Source organism: Oncorhynchus mykiss, chromosome 15, assembly GCF_013265735.2.
Source record: "Oncorhynchus mykiss isolate Arlee chromosome 15, USDA_OmykA_1.1, whole genome shotgun sequence".
Taxonomy (NCBI): Eukaryota; Metazoa; Chordata; class Actinopteri; order Salmoniformes; family Salmonidae; genus Oncorhynchus; species Oncorhynchus mykiss.
Genome location: NC_048579.1, coordinates 64,279,165 through 64,304,773, shown reverse-complemented (window position 1 = coordinate 64,304,773; position 25,609 = coordinate 64,279,165). Strand labels below are relative to the sequence as shown.

The window sequence follows — 25,609 nt, the reverse complement described above, 5'->3', positions numbered from 1 at the left end:
ACGCTGCTCCTCGCCCTACCGTATTACCTCACGCTGCACCTCCGCCCTACCGTATTACCTCACACTGCACCTCCCCTCTACCGTATTACCTCACGCTGCACCTCCCCTCTACTGTATTACCTCACGCTGCACCTCCCCTCTACTGTATTACCTCACGCTGCACCTCCCCTCTACTGTATTACCTCACGCTGCACCTCCCCTCTACTGTATTACCTCACGCTGCACCTCCCCTCTACTGTATTACCTCACGCTGCACCTCCCCTCTACTGTATTACCTCACGCTGCACCTCGCCTCTTGTATTACCTCACGCTGCACCTCCCCCTACTGTATTACCTCACGCTGCACCTCCCCCTACTGCATTACCTCACGCTGCACTTCCCCCTACTGTATTACCTCACGCTGCTCCTCCCTCTACCGTATTACCTCACGCTGCTCCTCCCTCTACCGTATTACCTCACGCTGCTCCTCCCTCTACCGTATTACCTCACGCTGCACCTCGCCCTACCGTATTACCTCACGCTGCACCTCGCCCTACCGTATTACCTCACGCTGCACCTCCCCTCTACCGTATTACCTCACGCTGCACCTCCCCTCTACTGTATTACCTCACGCTGCACCTGCCCCCTACTGTATTACCTCACGCTGCACCTCCCCCTACTGTATTACCTCACGCTGCTCATCCCCCTACTGTATTACCTCACGCTGCACCTCCCCCTACTGTATTACCTCACGCTGCACCTCCCCTCTACTGTATTACCTCACGCTGCTCTTCCCCCTACTGTATTACCTCACGCTGCTCCTCCCTCTACCGTATTACCTCACGCTGCTCCTCCCTCTACCGTATTACCTCACGCTGCTCCTCCCTCTACTGTATTACCTCACGCTGCTCCTCCCTCTACCATATTACCTCACACTTGACCTCCCCTCTACCGTATCACCTCACGCTGCACCTCCCCTCTACCGTATTACCTCACGCTGCTCCTCCCTCTACCGTATTACCTCACGCTTGACCTCCCCTCTACTGTATTACATCACGCTGCACCTCCCCTCTACCGTATTACCTCACGCTGCTCCTCCCCCTACTGTATTACCTCACGCTGCACCTCCCCTCTACTCTATTACCTCACGCTGCACCTCCCCCTACTGCATTACCTCACGCTGCACTTCCCCTCTACTGTATTACCTCACGCTGCTCATCCCCCTACTGTATTACCTCACGCTGCACCTCCCCCTACTGTATTACCTCACGCTGCACCTCCCCCTACTGCATTACCTCACGCTGCACTTCCCCCTACTGTATTACCTCACGCTGCTCCTCCCTCTACCGTATTACCTCACGCTGCTCCTCCCTCTACCGTATTACCTCACGCTGCTCCTCCCTCTACTGTATTACCTCACGCTGCTCCTCCCTCTACCATATTACCTCACACTTGACCTCCCCTCTACTGTATTACATCACGCTGCACCTCCCCTCTACTGTATTACCTCACGCCGCTCCTCCCTCTACCGTATTACCTCACGCTGCACCTCCCCTCTACCGTATTACCTCACGCTGCTCCTCCCTCTACCGTATTACCTCACGCTTGACCTCCCCTCTACCGTATTACATCACGCTGCACCTCCCCTCTACTGTATTACCTCACGCCGCTCCTCCCTCTACCGTATTACCTCACGCTGCTCCTCCCCCTACTGTATTACCTCACACTGCACCTCCCCTCTACTCTATTACCTCACGCTGCACTTCCCCTCTACTGTATTACCTCACGCTGCACCTCCCCCTACTGTATTACCTCACGCTGCTCCTCCCTCTACCGTATTACCTCACGCTGCTCCTCCCTCTACCGTATTACCTCACGCTGCACCTCCCCCTACTGCATTACCTTACGCTGCTCCACCCTCTACTCTATTACCTCACGCTGCACCTCCCCGTTTACTGAACCTTCTTCCAGCCAGGACAATGGCACCAGAGACAAAACACGATATTCACAAAGCAAATGTTTTACTTCATAATTATCAACTAGGTATGTGAATAGTAATAATGTAGCTAGCCAGCTAGTTAAACATGCAAAAATGACATAAAATCAATGTTATGCAATGCAACACAAATTGGACTCCCAATCACGGCCGGATGTGATACAGCCTGGATTGGAACCAGGGACTGTTGTGATGCCTCTTGCACTGAGATGCAGTGCCTTAGACCGCTGTGATACAGCCTGGATTGGAACCAGGGACTGTAGTGATGCCTCTTGCACTGAGATGCAGTGCCTTAGACCGCTGTGATACAGCCTGGATTGGAACCAGGGACTGTTGTGATGCCTCTTGCACTGAGATGCAGTGCCTTAGACCGCTGTGATACAGCCTGGATTGGAACCAGGGACTGTTGTGATGCCTCTTGCACTGAGATGCAGTGCCTTAGACCGCTGTGATACAGCCTGGATTGGAACCAGGGACTGTAGTGATGCCTCTTGCACTGAGATGCAGTGCCTTAGACCGCTGTGATACAGCCTGGATTGGAACCAGGGACTGTTGTGATGCCTCTTGCACTGAGATGCAGTGCCTTAGACCGCTGTGATACAGCCTGGATTGAAACCAGGGACTGTAGTGATGCCTCTTGCACTGAGATGCAGTGCCTTAGACCGCTGTGATACAGCCTGGATTGGAACCAGGGACTGTAGTGATGCCTCTTGCACTGAGATGCAGTGCCTTAGACCGCTGTGATACAGCCTGGATTGGAACCAGGGACTGTTGTGATGCCTCTTGCACTGAGATGCAGTGCCTTAGACCGCTGCACCACACCCTTTGTGGATGTCTTTTTATTCACCAAGAATAAGGGCCCCGTTCCTCTTCGCTAGCTGTGGGAGAATACAGCTGGTTTCTAAAATACGTGTTCTATACAGGCATGTCCATAAGCTGCATCCCAGTTGTCTAAAACAACGTTTAGCTCAAAACCCTTTAGTGTGTGTCCTTTACTGTGTTTATACTTGTGATATCGCTATTCAACATTAATGTATATAATGCCTATCATCATTAATTCAAAAGTCCAAAGATGGATGTACCAATCCCAGTAGGCTTCTTTAAGGGCTCTGTTTGCGTAGACTGTATAGACCCCGTTTAAGAGCTCCGACATGCAGAGTCATGCCTTGCAGGTAGGCCTATTTCTCTGCTAGGTGCTATTGGGTCTGCATTGTTTTTCTCTCTCTTGGTCTATCCCCTAATGTCTCCCCTCAGGTTAAACACCTTTTTCTCTGAACCACGTACGCTTGTGAGCAGAGTTCCCCCTTTGATACTTATTTTAAAGGGAGGCTGGAGAGACTTATTTTTCTCTCCCTTCGCTCCTCCTGTCTACTCCATGGAGGCACCTCAAAGCCTCCCTCTCCCTCCCCTTTCCTACTTGCTTTCCTTCCGGAGTTTTCCGGGGAGTGCTCCTTTTCCCTAAAAGAACCAAGAGTAGAGGGGGAGAGAGAGAGGCCGGAGGGGTGCTCTGGGGAAGAAGGGATGTTCCTCTCCTCTCATCCACATGCAACTTTGATGAGATGGAGAGGGTTTCTTCTTTCATGGAGATGGAGAGGAAAACAGAAGGCCTAGAAGTGTGTTGTGTTCAATAGGACAAAAAAATAGGATGAAAGGAGACAACAGGGATAGTCCCTCATGGAAGGAAGTTTCACAGTGGCCACGCCCTTCTGGTGGGGTATGAATGTACAAATCCCTTAATCTGCTGTTGGTGCCTATACAAATTAGCCTCAAGGTTGCTTTAAGTCTTTTTCATTCTCTTAAATTAAATACTGTGACGGTTTTCTCATTAGCTGGGAATGTTGTTTGAAATGACCTATACAACATACTTTGGTGATATCGTTATCGACCTACTGCATACCACTTAAATGTATACATTTTAGTGTACGGGGTTTGCTATTAGCATGCTAACACTCATTAAGAATAACTGGTAGAATCACTAGCATAGCTTGCCATCGATAGCACTCACTGGTTGAATTTGAAGTAACTTTTGAGTGTAATGGAGTTGACTAGTGACTGACATGAATCAGGCTTTCCATTATGAACCTGACATTTGACTGTCAGCATTTTAATTTACAGGACATTTGAGAGATTTATCGGAGCCACATACATTGGGTGTGTAATGTGATTAGGGTCTCCACCACGGTGCTCAGAATGACAGAAATCACATTTACATTATGGTCATTCATCTGAACAGAACATGCAAGACGAGGATGCAATGAGTAGGCTAATTGGGAGTAGGCTAATTGGGAGTAGGCTAATTGGGAGTAGGCTAATTGGGAGTAGGCTAATTGGGAGTAGGCTAATTGGGAGTAGGCTAATTGGGAGTAGGCTAATTGGGAGTAGGCTAATTGGGAGTAGGCTAATTGGGAGTAGGCTAATTGGGAGTAGGCTAATTGGGAGTAGGCTAATTGGGAGTAGGCTAATTGGGAGTAGGCTAATTGGGAGTAGGCTAATTGGGAGTAGGCTAATTGGGAGTAGGCTAATTGGGAGTAGGCTAATTGGTGTATATCATTTTGGCAATTTAATTCCTAGCCTTTTGGACACGCCGCCTATGAGCCTATTTCAATCTACTATCCCCAATAGTAGTAAAGTTGACCAATTATATTGGTCAGCTTGTCGAGAAAGAAATAGCCCAAACAGACTTTGGGACAATGGATCCCAGATTCAACCAGTAGACCTACTGTAGACGACATACTTAAATAAAATAAAAATAAAAATTAATTAATAATTTAAGCAACGTGTCTGATGCAATAGATCAGAATGTTTATCTTTAAAATGTTTGGGAACTTATTTCTTAACAGTATTAGCACAGCGATGCCTACAAGGCAGTAGGCTACACGTGAATGTGCACTTGGCTACTGGACAATCAAAGCAAGTTGAAAACCAATAGAACATGAGAGAAATAGGCTGCTGGTTTCAATGGCATATTGACAACATAGAAACACACCATTTTCACTAATGTTGATGTTGGGGTGATGCTAGAGATGATGATAATGAAGTAAAAAAATCAAATAAGTGATGTTTCACTTTAGCTTAACTGTCTCTCTGTCTGTGGCACTGCAGCTTATGGAGATTCACTCACTTCCTGGAAATTGGGAGCTGAGAGTTGGAGCAGCTTTAGCCCAGAGACTCGTGTGTGTGTGTGTGTGTGTGTGTGTGTGGTTGTGTGTTACTGAACTAGCTGGCAACCAGGCAGTGGGTGTGTGTGTGTGTGTGCGCGCCTGTGCCTGACTGGAGCAGTCCCATAAACCTGCATAATGAAAAAGGATCCTGTGAATTTCTCTGGTTGTCTGATGAGGCAGTTCATTAAGGAGTTCTCCTCGTCGTCATGTTTTTGATTAGCTCTGTTGTAGAAGGAAAATATTCACCCGTTTGTAAATTGTTAATGAATGACAAAACAATACGTTTTTTTTAGTTGCATTTTCCTGTTTTTGTCCCGACTAAAAAAATATACATTGAATCTCTTTTCAATATCAGTCACTCATTTTTCCACATATTCTCTTTTATTCACTGTCAGGCTTTTTCTCTCTTGCTCTCTTGTTCTTGCTTTCTCGTTCTCGCTCAATCTCTCTTTTTGTCCTCATGCAATTCTTTCCTTTTCCTCCGTTAACCATGACAGTGGTAGCCAATGTCTACTGTTAACTTCCTTGTTGTGAGTGAAGTTGGGGGAAATGGTTTGTATCAGTCAGCCATTGTAGATCGTGAATCAATGGGATGAGTGTTTGACCTGGATAAAGGGACATGGTGAAAGATCATTCATTTACTGCCCTGTTGTACCTCTACTCCTCTCGTCTGGCTCACCTGTATGTGGCTACAGTCAGTCACATCCATCGAGATGGAATAAGAATATGTAAAACGTGATATCACTAGTTTAACATCTATGACCAAACCCCCCCCTATTCTGACTGACTGTTTTGTCAGACCTCCACACCATCCGGACAGGTCTCAGGCAGTGAGGGTTGGAGAACACTGAGATGCGATCAGACAAGACGCATGGATTACAGATTACATGATGCTGATGTGCTTTTGTGCAGTAAGGGTCAGGGATGGGCAACTGCTGACCCCCTTTTGTAGGCCAGCGGATCAATTCCCCCGAAACACAACCTGCCAAACCGCGCTTCTTAACACTTGCTCGTTTAACCCGGAAGCCATCCACACCAAAGTGTCGGAGGAAACGCAGTTCAACAAACGACGGGGTCAGCCTACAGGTGTCCGGCCCTCCACAAGGAGTCTCTAGAGCGTGAGGAGCCAAGTAAAGCCCCCCCCGGCCAAATCCTCCCCTAACTGCGACGCAGTGTCTTAGACTGCTGCGCCACTCGGGAGGCCCTGCAGATTTTCTCTTATGTCAGTTAATGTCCATGTACTCTTATCATCTCCACAGAAGAGGACTGGCCACCCCTCAGTGCCGGGTTCCTCTAAGTTTCTTCATAGGTTCCAGCCTTTCTAGGGAGTTTTTCCTAGCCATGGTGCTTCTAATCTGTATTGCCTGCTCTTTGGAGTATAGGCTCGGTTTCTGTATAAGAACTTTGTGATAAAGTAAAAACATACATTTTGATTGATTTGACTGACAGTCACTCAATTAGCGCATGTCAGCAAAATTGTTTTGGGGGGTTAAGTTAGTCTAGCTGCCAGCTACCTAAACTTGTAGGAATCATGGTCGAATTACCAACTGAGGGGCCCCCATTGATTTTGTTAGTCAATCACTCAGATATCATATTAAAAACTGCTAACATTTATTTCTGCCTCATGGCAAAATGTGTAGAATGGCAGGAATTGAACTCTAAAATCTACATTTAGCTCTCTGCTGTCTATAGGGAGTCCACTAAAAAAACATTTTGTTTAGGGTCCTGAAAAGGATCCGTCAGGCTCTGACTGCATGTGTGGGAAAACAGACCTGCAAACCACTCCGGCCCCTCATGAGCTCAGATTTTTTTGTGGCCTTCACCCCCATCATAGGTAACCATCCTTGGTCTAGGGTAATGATCCCTAGATGAGAGATCTGAGGGGAGGAGTGGGAGGAATGACTCGCCCAGCAGGAAGCGGCTCTGTGTGGTGCATTTACCCCCAGCCGCATTTACCTCCCGCCAGCCTCCTAGTTCCATGCCATACCAGCCTCCTAGTTCCATGCCATACCAGCCTCCTAGTTCCATGCCATACCAGCCTCCTAGCTCCATGCCATACCAGCCTCCTAGTTCCATGCCATACCAGCCTCCTAGTTCCATGCCATACCAGACTCCTAGCTCCATGCCATACCAGACTCCTAGCTCCATGCCATACCAGACTCCTAGTTCCATGCCATACCAGCCTCCCAGCTCCTAGTTCCATGCCTTACCAGCCTCCCAGCTCCATGCCATACCAGCCTCCCAGTTCCATGCCATACCAGCCTCCCAGCTCCATGCCATACCAGCCTCCTAGCTCCATGCCATACCAGCCTCCTAGTTCCATGCCATACCAGCCTCCTAGTTCCATGCCATACCAGCCTCCTAGCTCCATGCCATACCAGCCTCCTAGCTCCATGCCATACCAGCCTCCTAGCTCCATGCCATACCAGCCTCCTAGCTCCATGCCATTCCAGCCTCCCAGCTCCATACCATACCAGCCTCCTAGCTCCATGCCATACCAGCCTCCCAGCTCATAGCTCCATGCCATACCAGCCTCCTAGCTCCATGCCATACCAGCCTCCTAGCTCCATGCCATACCAGCCTCCTAGCTCCATGCCATACCAGCCTCCTAGCTCCATGCCATACCAGCCTCCTAGCTCCATGCCATACCAGCCTCACCCGCTGTGCCTCACACACCCATTCCTCAACCTCTGGGTGCCATACAACCGGGAACTGAGTGGAGGGAAGAAAGGAGAGGGTGCAGAGAGAGGGAAGGAAGGAGAGAAGCAGGGGGAAATACAGAGACCGAGAGAGATGGAGAGAGAAAGTGGATTCGCCAACTATCTACAAGTTCAATGAATTCAATTCCTGAGTGAAATTAAGTAGCAATTGGAAGAAATTGACACAAGCTCTGACCTGCCGCCCACATGTGTTTTTATAGTCAATTCATTAAATTGAGCTTTTGATGAAATTGATGCATTTTCTGGCTGTTGACCGGTAGGTTATATATATATATATTTTGTAATCAGATTTTGTGTCCATTCACAATATAACAATGCAATTGAATTACATTTAGCACTAAACAATAACTTGTCAGAGATTAATATACAGTACCAATGAAAAGCCCGGACACACCCAGCCACTCATTTGAATGGGTAGGTGTGTCCAATCCCCCGACTGGCACCGGACAGTAAAGAAGATGGGAAAAGGAAACAACCTTATCGGTTTTCACCCACATAACTATTATAACGGAAGAAAAGGCCGTACCCCTACCAGTCGTCTATGTATGTCTGTAGTCTATCAGGCCTTTACAGATTGTAATCTCTTTCTATCTCGGAGAAAATGTCCCCAGAGTTATCGAGTTTACCATTCATTTTATAAAATGAATCTTTCATATGAAGCTGTTTCTGCCAAGGCTATGTACCATTCCTTATACGAGGGAGGGTCCTTCTCCCTCCAGCGTCTCATTATGACTCTTGGCTGTGGCTAGATCAACTTTTAGCCAGTTTAAACATGAGCTTCTCGGTCGATCATATATCCTTAGTGATATTCAGTAAAAGCAAAGCAGGATTTTCAGGTAGACCTTATGCCAAAAGGTATGTAAGCTTGGACAGTCACAGAACAAATGGATCATCAAATCAAATTTTATTAGTCACATGCGCCGAATACAACAGTTAAAGTGAAATGCTTACTTACGAGCCCCTAACCGACAGTGCAGTTTCAAAAAATGTAATAATAATAAGAATATGAGATAAAAGTAACAAGTAATTAAAGCAGTAAAAAATTATATATACTGTGGGGTGCCGGTACAGAGTCCGTGTGCGTTGGCACCGGTTAGTTGAGATACTATGTACATGTAGGTAGAGTTATTAAAGTGACTATGCGTAGAGGACAACAGGGAGTGACAGTGGTGTGGAGGTGGGCAGCAATGTGAATAGTATGGGTAGCCATTTGACTAGATGTTCGGTAGTCTTATGGCTTGGGGGTAGAAGCTGTTTAGAACCCTCTTGGACCTATACTTGGCGCTCCGGTACCGTTTGCCGTGTGGTAGCAGAGAGAACCGTCTATGACTAGGGTGGCTGTAGTCTTTGACAATTTTCAGGGCCTACCTCTGATACTGCCTGGTTTAGAGGTCCTGGATGACAGGAAGCTTGGCCCCAGTGATGTACTGGGACGTACGCACTACCCTCTGTAGCACCCTGCGGTCGGAGGCCAAGCAGTTGCCATACCAGGCAGTGATGCAACCAGTCAGGACGCTCTCAATGGTGCAGCTGTAGAACCCTTTTAGGATCTGAGGACCCATGCCAAATCTTTTCAGTCTCCTGAGGGGGAATAGGTTTTGTAATGCCTACTTCACGACTGACATGGTGTGTTTGGATCATGATAGTTCGTTGGTGATGTGGACACCAAGGAACTTGAAGCTCTCGACCCGTTCCACTGCAGCCCTGTCGATGAGAATGGGGGCGTGCTCGGTCCTCTTTTTCCTGTAGTCCACAATCATCTCCTTTGTCTTGATCACGTTGAGGGAGAGGTTGTTGTCCTTGCACCACACGGCCAGGTCTCTGACCTCCTCCCTATAGGCTGTCACGTCGTTGTCTGTGATCAGGCCTACCACTGTTGTGTAATCGGCAAATTTAATTATGGTGTTGGAGTCGTGCCTGGCTGTGCAGTCATGAGTGAACAGGGAGTACAAGAGGGGACCGAGCACGCACCTCTGAGGGGCCCCTGTGTTGAGGATCAGCCTGGTGGATGTGTTGTTTCCTTCCCTTACCACCTGGGGGCGGCCCATCAGGAAGTACAGGATCCAGTTGCAGAGGGAGGTGATCAGTCCCAGGGTCTTAGGCAAATTAATGAGCTTTGAGGGCCCTATGGTGTTGAACGCTGAGCTGTAGTCAATGAATAGCATTCTCTCACAGGTGTTCCTTTTGTCTAGGTGGGAAAGGGCAGTGTGGAGTGCAAATAGAGACTGCGTCATCTGTGGATCTGTTGGGGCGGTATGCAAATCAGAGTGGGTCTAGGGTTTCTGGGATGATGGTGTTGATGTGAGCCATGACCAGCTTTTCAAAGCACTTCATGGCTACAGACATGAGTGCTACGGGTCGGTAGTCGTTTAGGCAGGTTACCTTAGTTGTCTTGAGCACAGGCACTATGGTGATCTGCTTAAAACATGTTGGTATTACAGACCCGGACAGGGAGAGGTTGAAAAATGTCAGTGAAAACACTTGCTAGTTGGTCAGCGCATGCTTGCAGTGTACGCCCTGGTAATCCTTCTGGCCTTGTGAATGTTGACCTGTCTAAAGGTCTTAGACTGTGACCACACAGTCTTCCGGTACAGGTGGTGCTCTCATGCATGTTTCAGTGTTATTTTCCTCGAAGCGCGCATAGAGGTAGTTTAGCTCGTCCGTAGGCTTGTGACACTGGGCATCTCTCGGCTGTGCTTCCCTTTGTAGTCTGTAATGGTTTGCAGGCCCTGCTACATCCGGTGAGCGTCACAGCTGGTGAAGTATGACTCAATCTTAGTCCTGTATTGGCGCTTTTCATGTTTGATGGTTCGTCGGCGGGCATAGCGGGATTTCTTATACGCTTCCGGGTTAGAGTCCCGCTCCTTGAAAGTGGCAGCTCTTGCCTTCAGCTCCGTGCGGATGCTGCCTGTAAATCCATAGTTTCTGGTTGGGGTACGTACATGCAGTCACTGTGGGGACGACATCATCGATACACTTATTGATGAAGCCAATGACAGATGTGGTGTACTCCTCAATGCCGTTGGAGGAATCCCGGAACATATTACAGTCTGTGCTGCAAAACTGTAGCTTAGCATCTGCTTCATCTGACCACTTTTTTATTGATCTAGTCACTGGTGCTTCCTGCTTTCATGTCGCCTGTACTTGATGGACAGCTCCAGCAGAGACTGGATTCTATCAAACCTATTCTGTTCGACCTCAGATGAGTTCTATAAATCCTATTGAACACTTTCAATTAGAGGTCGACCGATTAATCGGCATGGCCGATTTCAAATTTTCATAACAATCGGACGTTGGAATTTTTGGGCGCCAATTTGCCGATTTTTTAATTTTTACTTTTTTTTTTAATGATTTTTTATATGTTTTATATATATATATTTTTTATACCTTTTATTTAACTAGGCAAGTCATTTAAGAACACATTCTTATTTTCAATGACGGCCTAGGAACGGTGGGTTAACTGCCTCGTTCAGGGGCAGAACGACAGATTTTCACGTTGTCAGCTCAGGGGATCCAATCTTGCAACCTTACAGTTAACTAGTCCAAATCAATAACGACCTGCCTCTCTCTTGTTGCACTCCACAAGGAGACTGCCTGTTACGCGAATGCAGTAAGCCAAGGTAAGTTGCTAGCTAGCATTAAACTTATCTTATAAAAAACAATCATAATCATTAGTTAACTACACATGGTTGATGATATTACTAGATATTATCTAGCGTGTTCTGCGTTGCATATAATCTGACTGAGCATACAAGCATACAAGTATCTTAAGTATCTGGTAGGCAGAAGCAGGCGCGTAAACATTTATTTAAACAGCACTTTCGTGCGTTTTGCCAGCAACTCTTCGTTGTGCGTCAAGCATTGCGCTGTTTATGACTTCAAGCCTATCAACTCTCGAGATGAGGCTGGTGTAACCGATGTGAAATGGCTAGCTAGTTAGCGCGCGCTAATAGCGTTTCAAACGTCACTCGCTCTGAGCCTTCTAGGAGTTGTTCCCCTTGCCCTGCATGGGTAACGCTGCTTCGATGGTGGCTGGTGTTGCTGGTTCGAGCCCAGCGAGGAGAGGGACGGAAGCTATACTGTTACACTGGCAATACCAAAGTGCCTATAAGAACATCCAATAGTCAAAGGTTAATGAAATACAAATGGTATAGAGGGAAATAGTCCTATAATAACTACAACCTAAAACTTCTTACCTGGGAATATTGAAGACTCATGTTAAAAGGAACCACCAGCTTTCATATGTTCTCATGTTCTGAGCAAGGAACTGAAACGTTTTGCATTATTTAAACCAAATTGAACATGTTTCATTATTTACTTGAGGCTAAATTGATTTTATTGATGTATTATATTAAAATAAGTGTTCATTCAGTATTGTTGTAATTGTCATTATTACAAATACATTTAAAAAATTGGCCAAATTAATCGGTATCGGCTTTTTTGGTCCTCCAATAATCGGTATCGCCGTTGAAAAATCATAATCGGTCGAACTCTCGGGCATCTCTCATAGGGAGGAGCATCTGTTGTACTATTATATTCCATTTCTCTGCTCCAAAGGTTACATCCAGGTCTTTCCCCCATACAGCTTTTACGCCCTTACTAGTTCCATTAAATCCACCTATAAGGTGGCTATATATAAACCCTGCGGTATGTGGTAATTTGCAAAGGATTTCTATTTTAACACTTATTGGAATGTACAGGGAATTTGTTGTTACTCTGTCCTACCTTAAACATACAATCTCTAAGCTGGAGATGCCTCCAAAAGCCTTGTTTCTGTAAATTATACTTGGACCGTATTCAAAAGAGGTAAACAAGTTTTCTTGATATAGACAACCAATGTTCTTTATCTCCTTTCTATACCAAGCTTTCCAGAAAACCATGTGTCCCCCTGTTTTCAATGTTGGGTTGTTCCATAACGAAGCAGAGTTTGTCAGGAAGATTTCTCTCTCTCATGTATCTGACTCCATATATTTTTTTGTATGGGACATTATGGGATTCTGCAGTCCTACGTTTTGTTAGCTCAAATAATTTGATGTTCTGAATGGGGCATTAACTTCTTCCTCCATGTCCACCCAAATTGGCCTCTTTAGAGTTCTCCGTAAAGAGAGCCTATTTGGGCAGCTACAAAGGCTTCTTGATATAATTGCATGTCGGGGAGCTTTAATCCTCCCTTCTCAGTCGTTTCCTGTAATCTCTCTAGTTTAATCCTCCCTTCTCAGTCGTTTCCTGTAATCTCTCTAGTTTAATTCTCCCTTCTCAGTCGTTTCCTGTAATCTCTCTAGTTTAATCCTCCCTTCTCAGTCGTTTCCTGTAATCTCTCTAGTTTAATTCTCCCTTCTCAGTCGTTTCCTGTAATCTCTCTAGTTTAATCCTCCCTTCTCAGTCGTTTCCTGTAATCTCTCTAGTTTAATCCTCCCTTCTCAGTCGTTTCCTGTAATCTCTCTAGTTTAATCCTCCCTTCTCAGTCGTTTCCTGTAATCTCTCTAGTTTAATCCTCCCTTCTCAGTCGTTTCCTGTAATCTCTCTAGTTTAATCCTCCCTTGTCAGTTGTTTCCTGTAATCTCTCTATTTTAATCCTCCCTTCTCAGTCGTTTCCTGTAATCTCTCTAGTTCCATCCTGGCCCTTTTACCGGCTCAAACAAACTCCGTAATCACTTTCTTTCTGGATGTAAAGGTATAGGCAGGTATGGACAGTGGTAACATGCTAATGACCATCTTTATAACCTGTATCCTACACCATAATACGATTTGTAGCTTATCCCAGCTCTTAAACTGGACTTGAATTTTGTTCAGTAGTGGGTCAAGGTTTTCAGAAATCTTCTTCTCTAGACCAGGATTTAATGTGATCCCCAGGTACCTCATGTTTTTAAGGACCCATTGAAACCCCCAGCTGAGGAACTCATTTCTCAGACAATGTTTTGATAGCGGCATTACTTCAGATTTGGTCCAGTTTACTTTATAGCCTGATGTCTCTGAAAATGCATTTATAAAGTCTAGTTAAGGCCATATGTTGGGAGCCTGACATTATTAGTAATATGTCGTCTGCATAAAGCAGTGGTTTATTCTCTCTACCTTCTATATTATCCCCCTTTATTGACTGATGCAGCCTAATGGCTTCGGCTAATGGTTCTAATGCTCTAATAAATAGGAGTGGAGAGAGAGAGTCACCTTTTTTCGTGCCTCGTCTCCTACTGAAAATGGAGATGATCGTAGTCCGCCAGTGACTTCTATGGATTTGGGGTCGTTGTACAGAAGTTTAATAATATTCTGAAAGCCCTGTCCAAATCCAAATGTATTTATAATATAATGCAGGTAGTCCCAGCCCACCCTATCAAAGGCTTTCTCTGCATCTAGGGATAAGGCTGCCACTGAAGTATCCAGATATTTTGCCTTCCAGATGACATGCAATAGATTGTCAGATGAAGTTCTGCCTTTCACAAATCCTACCTGGTCTGGATTTAGGATTTTCTTAATGATATGATTCACCCTCATAGCCAGAATTGACTTTATTAAGGAAATTGGACAGTATCTCCCGCACTCATGGGGATCCTTTCCCTTTTTGGGGATTAGGATGTTTGCTGCATCACTTATAGAAGGTGGGAGCTCACCTGTGTCAATCGATGTTTTCAATATTTCTGGGCTTTGCTGCTCTGCAAACCTTTTGTAGAAATCACTGGGTATCCAGTCCAACCCTGTGGCTGCTTGTCTTATCGTTTCGGTCAATTCCTCCAAAGTAATTGGACGGTGGATCCAGTTCCTGTCTTCCTCTTTTATTTTAGGAAGGTTCAGATTCTGAAAGAATGCCTCTGCTTTGTGCATATCTAAAGGACTGTTTGAAGTAGAACGTTCCTGATAGAAGTCTCAAATTATCTTGTTTATTTATGATTGGTAATCAGCTTGCCTGTCTTTTTTTCTGATTCCACCTATTTGCCGATCTGTTTCTCTAGATTTCCATTGACTGGCCAACGGTTTTCCTGCCTTTTCCCCTGATCCATACCATCTCTGCTTCAACCTGTACAGGGAATTTTCAGCCCGTATTTGGTTTTCGTCAAGTTTACCAGAGAAATGTTATTCGGATTGGACCAATATTCCCCCTCCAGCGTTTTGAGCTCTGTTTCAAGTTTATCAATTTTCTGTTCATCTTATTTCTTAATAGTAACTGATCATTGTATTATTGCTCCACGTATGTATGCTGTAAAAGCTTCCCAGACATGTACCTGTTTTTCAAAGAACATTGTAATATTCTAAGCATAAACACTCAGTGAGAATGTTACTCATGTGTAGCAAAGCAACCCCCGCCTCTTCCTCGCTAATCCAATCGCACTTTTTCTCAATGTCCATTTAAATTTAAAAGCTCTAATGCAATTTCCAAGCCTCTCTGACCGTCCTCTCACTTCACTGTTTGTGACTTGCAATTGAAGAGTGGGAGAGAAGGGAAGGTAGAGGGATGTAGGTGGAAGGAAGAGAAGGGGAAGTAGAGGGATGTAGGGGAGGTAGAGAGGGATGTAGGGGAGGTAGAGAGGGATGTAGGGGGAGGAAGAGAGGGATGGAAGGGGGGGAAGTAGAGAGGGATTTAGGTGGAGGAAGAGAGGGGGAAGTAGAGAGGGATGTAGGGGGAGGAAGAGAGGGATGTAGGGGGAGGGATTTAGGTGGAGGAAGAGGAAGAGAGGGATGTAGGGGGAGGAAGAGAGGGATGTAGGGGGAGGAAGAGAGGGATGTAGGGGGAGGAAGAGAGGGGTAAGTAGAGAGGGATGTAGGGGGAGGATGAGGGGGAAGTAGAGAGGGATGTAGGGGGAGGAAGAGGGGGAAGTAGAGAGGGGTGTAGGGGGAGAGAGAGGGATGTAGGGGGAGGAAGAGGGGGAAGTAGAGAGGGGTGTAGGGGGAGAGAGAGGGATGTAGGGGGAGGAAGAGGGGGAAGTAGAGAGGGGTGTAGGGGGAGAGAGAGGGATGTAGGGGGAAGTAGAGAGGGATGTAGGGGGAGGAAGAGAGGGGGAAGTAGAGAGGGATGTAGGGGGAAGTAGAGAGGGATGTAGGGGGAAGTAGAGAGGGATGTAGGGGGAAGTAGAGAGGGATGTAGGGGGAAGTAGAGAGGGATGTAGGGGGAAGTAGAGAGGGGGAAGTAGAGAGGGGGAAGTAGAGAGGGATGTAGGGGGAGGAAGAGGGGGAAGTAGAGAGGGATGTAGGGGAGGAAGAGGGGGAAGTAGAGAGGGATGTAAGGGGGAGGAAGAGGGGGAAGTAGAGAGGGATGTAGGGGGAGGAAGAGAGGGGGAAGTAGAGAGGGCTGTAGGGGGAGGAAGAGAGGGGGAAGTAGAGAGGGATGTAGGGGAGGAAGAGGGGGTAGTAGAGAGGGATGTAGGGGGAGGAAGAGGGGGGAGTAGAGAGGGATGTAGTGGGAGGAAGAGAGGGGGAAGTAGAGGGATGTAGGGGGAGGAAGAGGGGAGGGAGCAAGTGATTGAAAGGAAAGAAGAGGGCAAGGAGAGATGGAGAAAGTGATGAAAAGAGAGAGCAGGTGGGAGGGAATTAAAGATTTAGAGGGGAAGGGAGTGAGAGGGAATGATAGAGAGAGAGTGTTTTCATCACAGGGGTGAAGTTGTCTGCTTGAATAAAACATGGAGCTGTCTGAACCACAGTGCTCAGTAGCACATATGCTCTGGCCACAGGTGATTTGTAGAGCAGCTATTCCAGGGCACCTGTGTGTGTCTTTTGAGAAAGTGTGTGTGTAAATGACTGTGTACGTTTGTGTGTCAGGGAGGATTGGGCAGAGGAGGCTGGGACGGGGAAGGGCCGTATTTCATCCTGCGCATCGCTCACCGGGATCACCGATTTTAAAACATTACATCTTATGCGCTTGGCTAGCCAGCACTACTGAACAGAGCTGCTTGTGTGTGTGTGTCCATACGGGGGCTGGGTAAAGGGTCTGGCCCCATAGGGTAGCCCAGCAATTCCACCTGCCTCAGCTTATCAAAAGCTTGGTGATTAGTTGATACGTTTAATTGAAACTGTTGTTTTAGTTTGGATTTGATCCACATTGAAAAACGCAGACCCAGGTTTTATTGTCCCTATGGTGTCCCTTTGTCTCTCCCATCCTCACCCTCTGTGCTAGAGAGAAGGACATCCCTTAGTGAAAGCAGTTTACTTTAAGCTTGGCTTTCTCTACCCCTCTCTCGGTCTTATACAGTACTGGCCCAGCCACTCACTCGGTCAATCCCTGGCCAAAACATGTCTAAAAATACTGGAGATGCTGCTGGACTGAAATGACTTTTTCCTTCATCCTTGGAGCCGGGGCGGAACGCACGCTGGGCAATTTAAATGCTAATCTAGGGACTATTTACTGGCTATTAAGAGGTAATTGAGTCTTCATCCTCTGTGGCACTCGCCATGCCGCGGGTTCAACAGAAAATATGTTTTTGTTTTGTTAGAGGGGTGAGATGAGAATCGTCGGTGTGTCCTTGTGTGTGGGAAGTTTTGCTAACACAGCATTGCTAGGAAATGTGTGTGGGTGTGTGTTCGCACGCTGGTTAGTCAGTCAGTGTCAAAATGAGGACCCAATCATCACAAACTTGACCCCCGGTCCACCTTTTCCCCTTTCTCTTCTCTAGTCCAATCATGTCGGATGTGGTTAGCATAAAGATCAATCAGGATTGGCGGGAGCCTCCAGATTTCTAGAAGATGCCTCTGAGGCTTTTTGGACAGGAGGCTGATGTTGCTTTGTTAGCACAATGCTGTTGGGTGTAGCGCCCAGCAGAACCAACCAACTCTGAGTTTACATGAATCAATGCAACAGGGTGGAGAGAGGATAGGGGGAGGTGTGTGTGTGAGAGAGAGATGCTGCACACATTGGATAGAGGGATACAATGAGTGAATGTGTGATGGAGTTTTCATGAGTGTTGAGTGTGTATGATTTGCTTGTGTGTAGTTTGCAAAGTTGACTTAGTTTACGTAGATATGAGGGTTCTTGTCAGCAGCCACAGAGGAGGAATGCTGTTTGCTTGTTGAAGAGCCCTGCACCATGCTCGCTCGCTCAAGTGTGTGTGTGTGTTTGAAGTAGAGGTCAACCGATTATGATTTTTCAATGCCGAATACCGATTTATTGGAGGACCAAAAAAGCCGATACCGATTAATCGGCCGATTTGTCATTATTACAAATATTTGAAAAACAATTACACGAATACTGAATGAACACTTATTTTAACTTAATATAAAATACATCAATGAAATCAATTTAGCCTCAAGTAAATAATGAAACATGTTCAATTTGGTTTAAATAATGCAAAAACAAAGTGTTGGAGAAGAAAGTAAAAGTGCAATATGTGCTATGTAAGAAAGCTAACGTTTCAGTTCCTTGCTCAGAACATGAGAACATATGAAAGCTGGTGGTTCCTTTTAACACGAGTCTTCAATATTCCCAGGTAAGAAGTTGTAGTTGTTATAGGAACTTTAGGACTATCACCCTCTGTACCATTTGTATTTCATTAACCTTTGACTATTTTATGTTCTTATGGGCACTTTAGTATTGCCAGTGTAACAGTATAGCTTCCGTCCCTCTAGTTAGTGCACGCTAACTAGCTAGCCACACTGCCCCTCACCACACCACACTGCTCCTCACCTCACCACACTGCTCCTCACCTCACCACACTGCTCCTCACCTCACCTCACCACACTGCCCCTCACCTCACCACACTGCCCCTCACCTCACCAGACTGCTCCTCACCTCACCAGACTGCTCCTCACCTCACCACACTGCCCCTCACCACACCACACTGCTCCTCACCTCACCACACTGCTCCTCACCTCACCACACTGCTCCTCACCTCACCACACTGCCCCTCACCTCACCACACTGCTCCTCACCTCACCTCACCAGACTGCTCCTCACCTCACCTCACCAGACTGCTCCTCACCTCACCAGACTGCTCCTCACCTCACCAGACTGCTCCTCACCTCACCTCACCAGACTGCTCCTCACCTCACCTCACCAGACTGCTCCTCACCTCACCTCACCAGACTGCTCCTCACCTCACCTCACCAGACTGCTCCTCACCTCACCTCACCACACTGCTCCTCACCTCACCACACTGCCCCTCACCACACCACACTGCTCCTCACCTCACCACACTACTCCTCACCTCACCACACTGCCCCTCACCTCACCACACTGCCCCTCACCTCACCACACTGCCCCTCACCGCACTGCCCCTCACCTCACCGCACTGCCCCTCACCTCACCGCACTGCCCCTCACCTCACCGCACTGCCCCTCACCTCACCGCACTGCCCCTCACCTCACCGCACTGCCCCTCACCGCACTGCCCCTCACCGCACTGCCCCTCACCTCACCGCACTGCCCCTCACCTCACCTCACCGCACTGCCCCTCACCTCACCGCACTGCCCCTCACCTCACCTCACCGCACTGCCCCTCACCGCACTGCCCCTCACCTCACTACCCCTCACCTCACTACCCCTCACCGCACTGCCCCTCACCGCACTGCCCCTCACCTCACCGCACTGCCCCTCACCACACCGCACTGCTCCTCACCTCACCACACTGCCCCTCACCTCACCGCCCCTCACCTCACCGCACTGCCCCTCACCACACCGCACTGCTCCTCACCTCACCACACTGCCCCTCACCTCACCGCCCCTCACCGCACTGCCCCTCACCACACCGCACTGCTCCTCACCTCACCACACTGCCCCTCACCTCACCGCCCCTCACCTCACCGCACTGCCCCTCACCTCACCGCCCCTCACCTCACCGCACTGCCCCTCACCTCACCGCACTTCCCCTCACCGCACTGCCCCTCACCTCACCGCACTGCTCCTCACCTCACCGCACTGCTCCTCACCTCACCGCACTGCTCCTCACCTCACCGCACTGCCCCTCACCTCACCGCACTGCCCCTCACCTCACCTCACCGCACTGCCCCTCACCTCACCGCCCCTCACCTCACCGCACTGCCCCTCACCTCACCGCACTTCCCCTCACCGCACTGCTCCTCACCTCACCGCACTGCTCCTCACCTCACTGCACTGCTCCTCACCGCACTGCTCCTCACCTCACCGCACTGCTCCTCACCTCACCGCACTGCTCCTCACCTCACCGCACTGCTCCTCACCTCACAGCACTGCTCCTCACCTCACAGCACTGCTCCTCACCGCCCCTCACCGCACCTCGCTGCCCCTCACCGCACCGCCCCTCATCTCAACACACCGCCCCTCATCACACCACACTGCCCCTCATCACACCACACTGCTCCTCACCTCACCACACTGCTCCTCACCTCACACCACACTGCTCCTCACCTCACACCACACTGCCCCTCATCTGACACCACACTGCCCCTCATCTGACACCACACTGCTCCTCACCTCACACCACACTGCTCCTCACCTCACACCACACTGCTCCTCACCTCACACCACACTGCTACTCACCTCACATCACACTGCCCCTCATCTGACACCACACTGCCCCTCATCTGACACCACACTGCCCCTCATCTGACACCACACTGCCCCTCATCTGACACCACACTGCCCCTCATCTGACACCACACTGCTCCTCACCTCACACCACACTGCTCCTCACCTCACACCACACTGCTCCTCACCTCACACCACACTGCTTCTCACCTCACACCACACTGCTCCTCACCTCACACCGCACTGCTCCTCACCTCACAGCACTGCTCCTCACCTCACAGCACTGCTCCTCACCGCCCCTCACCGCACCTCGCTGCCCCTCACCTCACCGCGCTGCCCCTCACCGCACCGCCCCTCATCTCAACACACCGCCCCTCATCACACCACACTGCCCCTCATCACACCACACTGCTCCTCACCTCACCACACTGCTCCTCACCTCACACCACACTGCCCCTCATCTGACACCACACTGCCCCTCATCTGACACCACACTGCTCCTCACCTCACACCACACTGCTCCTCACCTCACACCACACTGCTCCTCACCTCACACCACACTGCTACTCACCTCACACCACACTGCCCCTCATCTGACACCACACTGCCCCTCATCTGACACCACACTGCCCCTCATCTGACACCACACTGCCCCTCATCTGACACCACACTGCCCCTCATCTGACACCACACTGCCCCTCATCTGACACCACACTGCTCCTCACCTCACACCACACTGCTCCTCACCTCACACCACACTGCCCCTCATCTCACACCACACTGCCCCTCGGCTCACACCACACTGCCCCTCGGCTCACACCACACTGCTCCTCACCTCACACCACACTGCTTCTCACCTCACACCACACTGCTCCTCACCTCACACCACACTGCTCCTCACCTCACACCACACTGCTCCTCACCTCACACCACACTGCTCCTCACCTCACACCACACTGCTCCTCACCTCACACCACACTGCTCCTCACCTCACACCACACTGCTCCTCACCTCACACCACACTGCTCCTCACCTCACCGCCCCTCACCGCACCGCGCTGCCCCTCACCTCACCGCTCTGCCCCTCACCGCACCGCCCCTCATTTCACCGCACCGCCCCTCATCTCACCACACCACACTGCCCCTCATCTCACCACACTGCCCCTCATCTCACCACACTGCCCCTCATCTCACCACACTGCCCCTCATCTCACCACACTGCCCCTCACCACACCACACTGCCCCTCACCACACCACACTGCCCCTCATCTCACCACACTGCTCCTCATCTCACCACACTGCTCCTCATCTCACCACACTGATACTCATCTCACCACACTGATACTCACCTCACACCACACTGATCCTCACCTCACACCACACTGCTCCTCACCACACTGCTCCTCACCTCACACCACACTGCTCCTCACCTCACACCACACTGCTCCTCACCTCACCGCCCCTCACCGCACCGCGCTGCCCCTCATCTCACCACACTGCCCCTCATCTCACCACACTGCTCCTCATCTCACCACACTGCTCCTCATCTCACCACACTGATCCTCACCTCACACCACACTGCTCCTCACCTCACACCACACTGCTCCTCACCTCACACCACACTGCTCCTCACCTCACACCACACTGCTCCTCACCTCACACCACACTGCTCCTCACCTCACCGCCCCTCACCGCACCGCGCTGCCCCTCACCTCACCGCTCTGCCCCTCACCGCACCGCCCCTCATTTCACCTCACCAGACTGCTCCTATCCTCACCTCACCAGACTGCTCCTCACCTCACCTCACCACACTGCTCCTCACCTCACCACACTGCCCCTCACCACACCACACTGCTCCTCACCTCACCACACTGCTCCTCACCTCACCACACTACTCCTCACCTCACCACACTGCCCCTCACCTCACCACACTGCCCCTCACCTCACCACACTGCCCCTCACCTCACCACACTGCCCCTCACCTCACCACACTGCCCCTCACCTCACCGCACTGCCCCTCACCTCACCGCACTGCCCCTCACCTCACCGCACTGCCCCTCACCTCACCACACTGCCCCTCACCTCACCGCACTGCCCCTCACCTCACCGCACTGCCCCTCACCGCACTGCTCCTCACCTCACCGCACTGCCCCTCACCTCACCGCACTGCCCCTCACCTCACCTCACCGCACTGCCCCTCACCTCACTACCCCTCACCTCACTACCCCTCACCTCACCGCACTGCCCCTCACCTCACCGCACTGCCCCTCACCACACCGCACTGCTCCTCACCTCACCACACTGCCCCTCACCGCACTGCCCCTCACCGCACTGCCCCTCACCGCACTGCCCCTCACCTCACCGCCCCTCACCTCACCGCACTGCCCCTCACCTCACCGCACTTCCCCTCACCGCACTGCCCCTCACCTCACCGCACTGCCCCTCACCTCACCGCACTGCTCCTCACCTCACCGCACTGCTCCTCACCTCACCGCACTGCCCCTCACCTCACCGCACTGCCCCTCACCTCACCTCACCGCACTGCCCCTCACCTCACCTCACCGCACTGCTCCTCACCTCACCGCACTGCTCCTCACCTCACAGCACTGCTCCTCACCTCACTGCACTGCCCCTTATCACACCACACTGCCCCTCATCACACCACACTGCTCCTCACCGCACCTCGCTGCCCCTCACCTCACCGCACTGCCCCTCACCGCACCGCCCCTCACCTCAACACACCGCCCCTCATCACACCACACTGCCCCTCATCACACCACACTGCTCCTCACCTCACCACACTGCTCCTCACCTCACACCACACTGCTCCTCACCTCACACCACACTGCCCCTCATCTGACACCACACTGCCCCTCATCTCACACCACACTGCTCCTCACCTCACACCACACTGCTCCTCACCTCACACCACACTGCTCCTCACCTCACACCACACTGCCCCTCATCTGACACCACACTGCCCCTCATCTGACACCACACTGCCCCTCATCTGACACCACACTGCCCCTCATCTGACACCACACTGCCCCTCATCTGACACCACACTGCCCCTCATCTGACACCACACTGCTCCTCACCTCACACCACACTGCTCCTCACCTCACACCACACTGCTCCTCACCTCACACCACACTGCCCCTCATCTCACACCACACTGCCCCTCGGCTCACACCACACTGCCCCTCGGCTCACACCACACTGCTCCTCACCTCACACCACACTGCTCCTCACCTCACACCACACTGCTTCTCACCTCACACCACACTGCTCCTCACCTCACACCACACTGCTCCTCACCTCACACCACACTGCTCCTCACCTCACACCACACTGCTCCTCACCTCACACCACACTGCTCCTCACCTCACACCACACTGCTCCTCACCTCACACCACACTGCTCCTCACCTCACACCACACTGCTTTTCACCTCACACCACACTGCTCCTCACCTCACACCACACTGCCCCTCATCTCACCACACTGCCCCTCATCTCACCACACTGCCCCTCATCTCACCACACTGCCCCTCATCTCACCACACTGCCCCTCATCTCACCACACTGCCCCTCATCTCACCACACTGCCCCTCATCTCACCACACTGCCCCTCATCTCACCACACTGCCCCTCACCACACCACACTGCCCCTCACCACACCACACTGCCCCTCATCTCACCACACTGCTCCTCATCTCACCACACTGCTCCTCATCTCACCACACTGCTCCTCATCTCACCACACTGATACTCACCTCACACCACACTGATACTCACCTCACACCACACTGATCCTCACCTCACACCACACTGCTCCTCACCTCACACCACACTGCTCCTCACCTCACACCACACTGCTCCTCACCTCACACCACACTGCTCCTCACCTCACACCACACTGCTCCTCACCTCACACCACACTGCTCCTCACCTCACCGCGCTGCCCCTCATCTCACCACACTGCTCCTCATCTCACCACACTGCTCCTCATCTCACCACACTGATACTCACCTCACACCACACTGATCCTCACCTCACACCACACTGCTCCTCACCTCACACCACACTGCTCCTCACCTCACACCACACTGCTCCTCACCTCACACCACACTGCTCCTCACCTCACACCACACTGCTCCTCACCTCACCGCCCCTCACCGCACCGCGCTGCCCCTCACCTCACCGCTCTGCCCCTCACCGCACCGCCCCTCATTTCACCGCACCGCCCCTCATCTCACCACACCACACTGCCCCTCACCTCACCACACCACACTGCCCCTCACCTCACCACACCACACTGCCCCTCACCACACCACACTGCCCCTCACCTCACCACACCACACTGCCCCTCACCTCACCACACCACACTGTCCCTCACCTCACCACACCACACTGCCCCTCACCTCACCACACCACACTGCCCCTCACCTCACCACACCACACTGCCCCTCACCTCACCACACCACACTGCCCCTCACCTCACCACACTGCCCCTCACCACACCACACTGCCCCTCACCTCACCACATCACACTGCCCCTCACCTCACCACCCCTACTTGCTCACACATTAACTATTCAAAAACACACACGCTCTCTTTCAAACACACACGTTCAGCCAACTCTGAGTGCAAGAGATAAGCATGCATCGCCTCACAGCTTTCCTATAACAAGCCCCCCTATAGCCCTCCTGCCCTCCAACCCTCCCATCCTCACCCAGGCTGTTCTTTTAATCCACTACCCAGTGAAAAGACCCAGTGCAGTTAATAGTCATGAATAGCAAGGTCAGCGCCAGGGGACGGCCAAACAAAGGATGAAGCTGCCGTCATTGAAGCACAGCAATTTAGAGGATGTTAACTGTTAACCCAACATGACCACAGAGGGGGAAAACGCTTAGGATTGACCAGCGATTACCAATTATCCATTTAGCTGCCACGATAATGCTCAGCTCCACTAATCTCTATTGCCACTTCACCTGTCATGGTGGCATCGTTGTATCGTAACTGTCCTAAAGCTGGGTTGTTACGGGATTGAAATAAATGTCAGATTTTGACTCATGTATCAGTTGTTAGGGGCAACTTCAACTTGTTTGACCGCAACATTCTAACCTGTCTAAATGTTGTCTAACCTCGTAGTTATTTTTATTGGCTGTTTTGTTGACACTTGTTCTGTGTTTCTCATTGGCCAGGTATCGAGTGTCCGCGCGGCTCCAGGAACATGCCCGGCGGCATGCAGGTGGCTGAGCCCTTCAGCGACGAGGCCATGGCCTTCACCAAGGAGCTGGTACTACAGAGAGAGGTAAGCGCAACATTCA

At 50.4% G+C, this 25,609-nt stretch overlaps 1 protein-coding gene across 1 annotated transcript in view; it reads left to right on the top strand.

Annotated features, from left to right (window-relative positions):
• The window catches only part of LOC110490780 (staphylococcal nuclease domain-containing protein 1), a 369,157-nt gene that overhangs the window by 83,196 nt on the left and 260,352 nt on the right, over positions 1-25,609 (top strand). Inside the window, exon 16 of the mRNA XM_036944950.1 lies at positions 25,484-25,593. Coding sequence (XP_036800845.1) covers positions 25,484-25,593 — 110 coding nt within the window. The remainder of the gene's footprint in view (positions 1-25,483; positions 25,594-25,609) is intronic.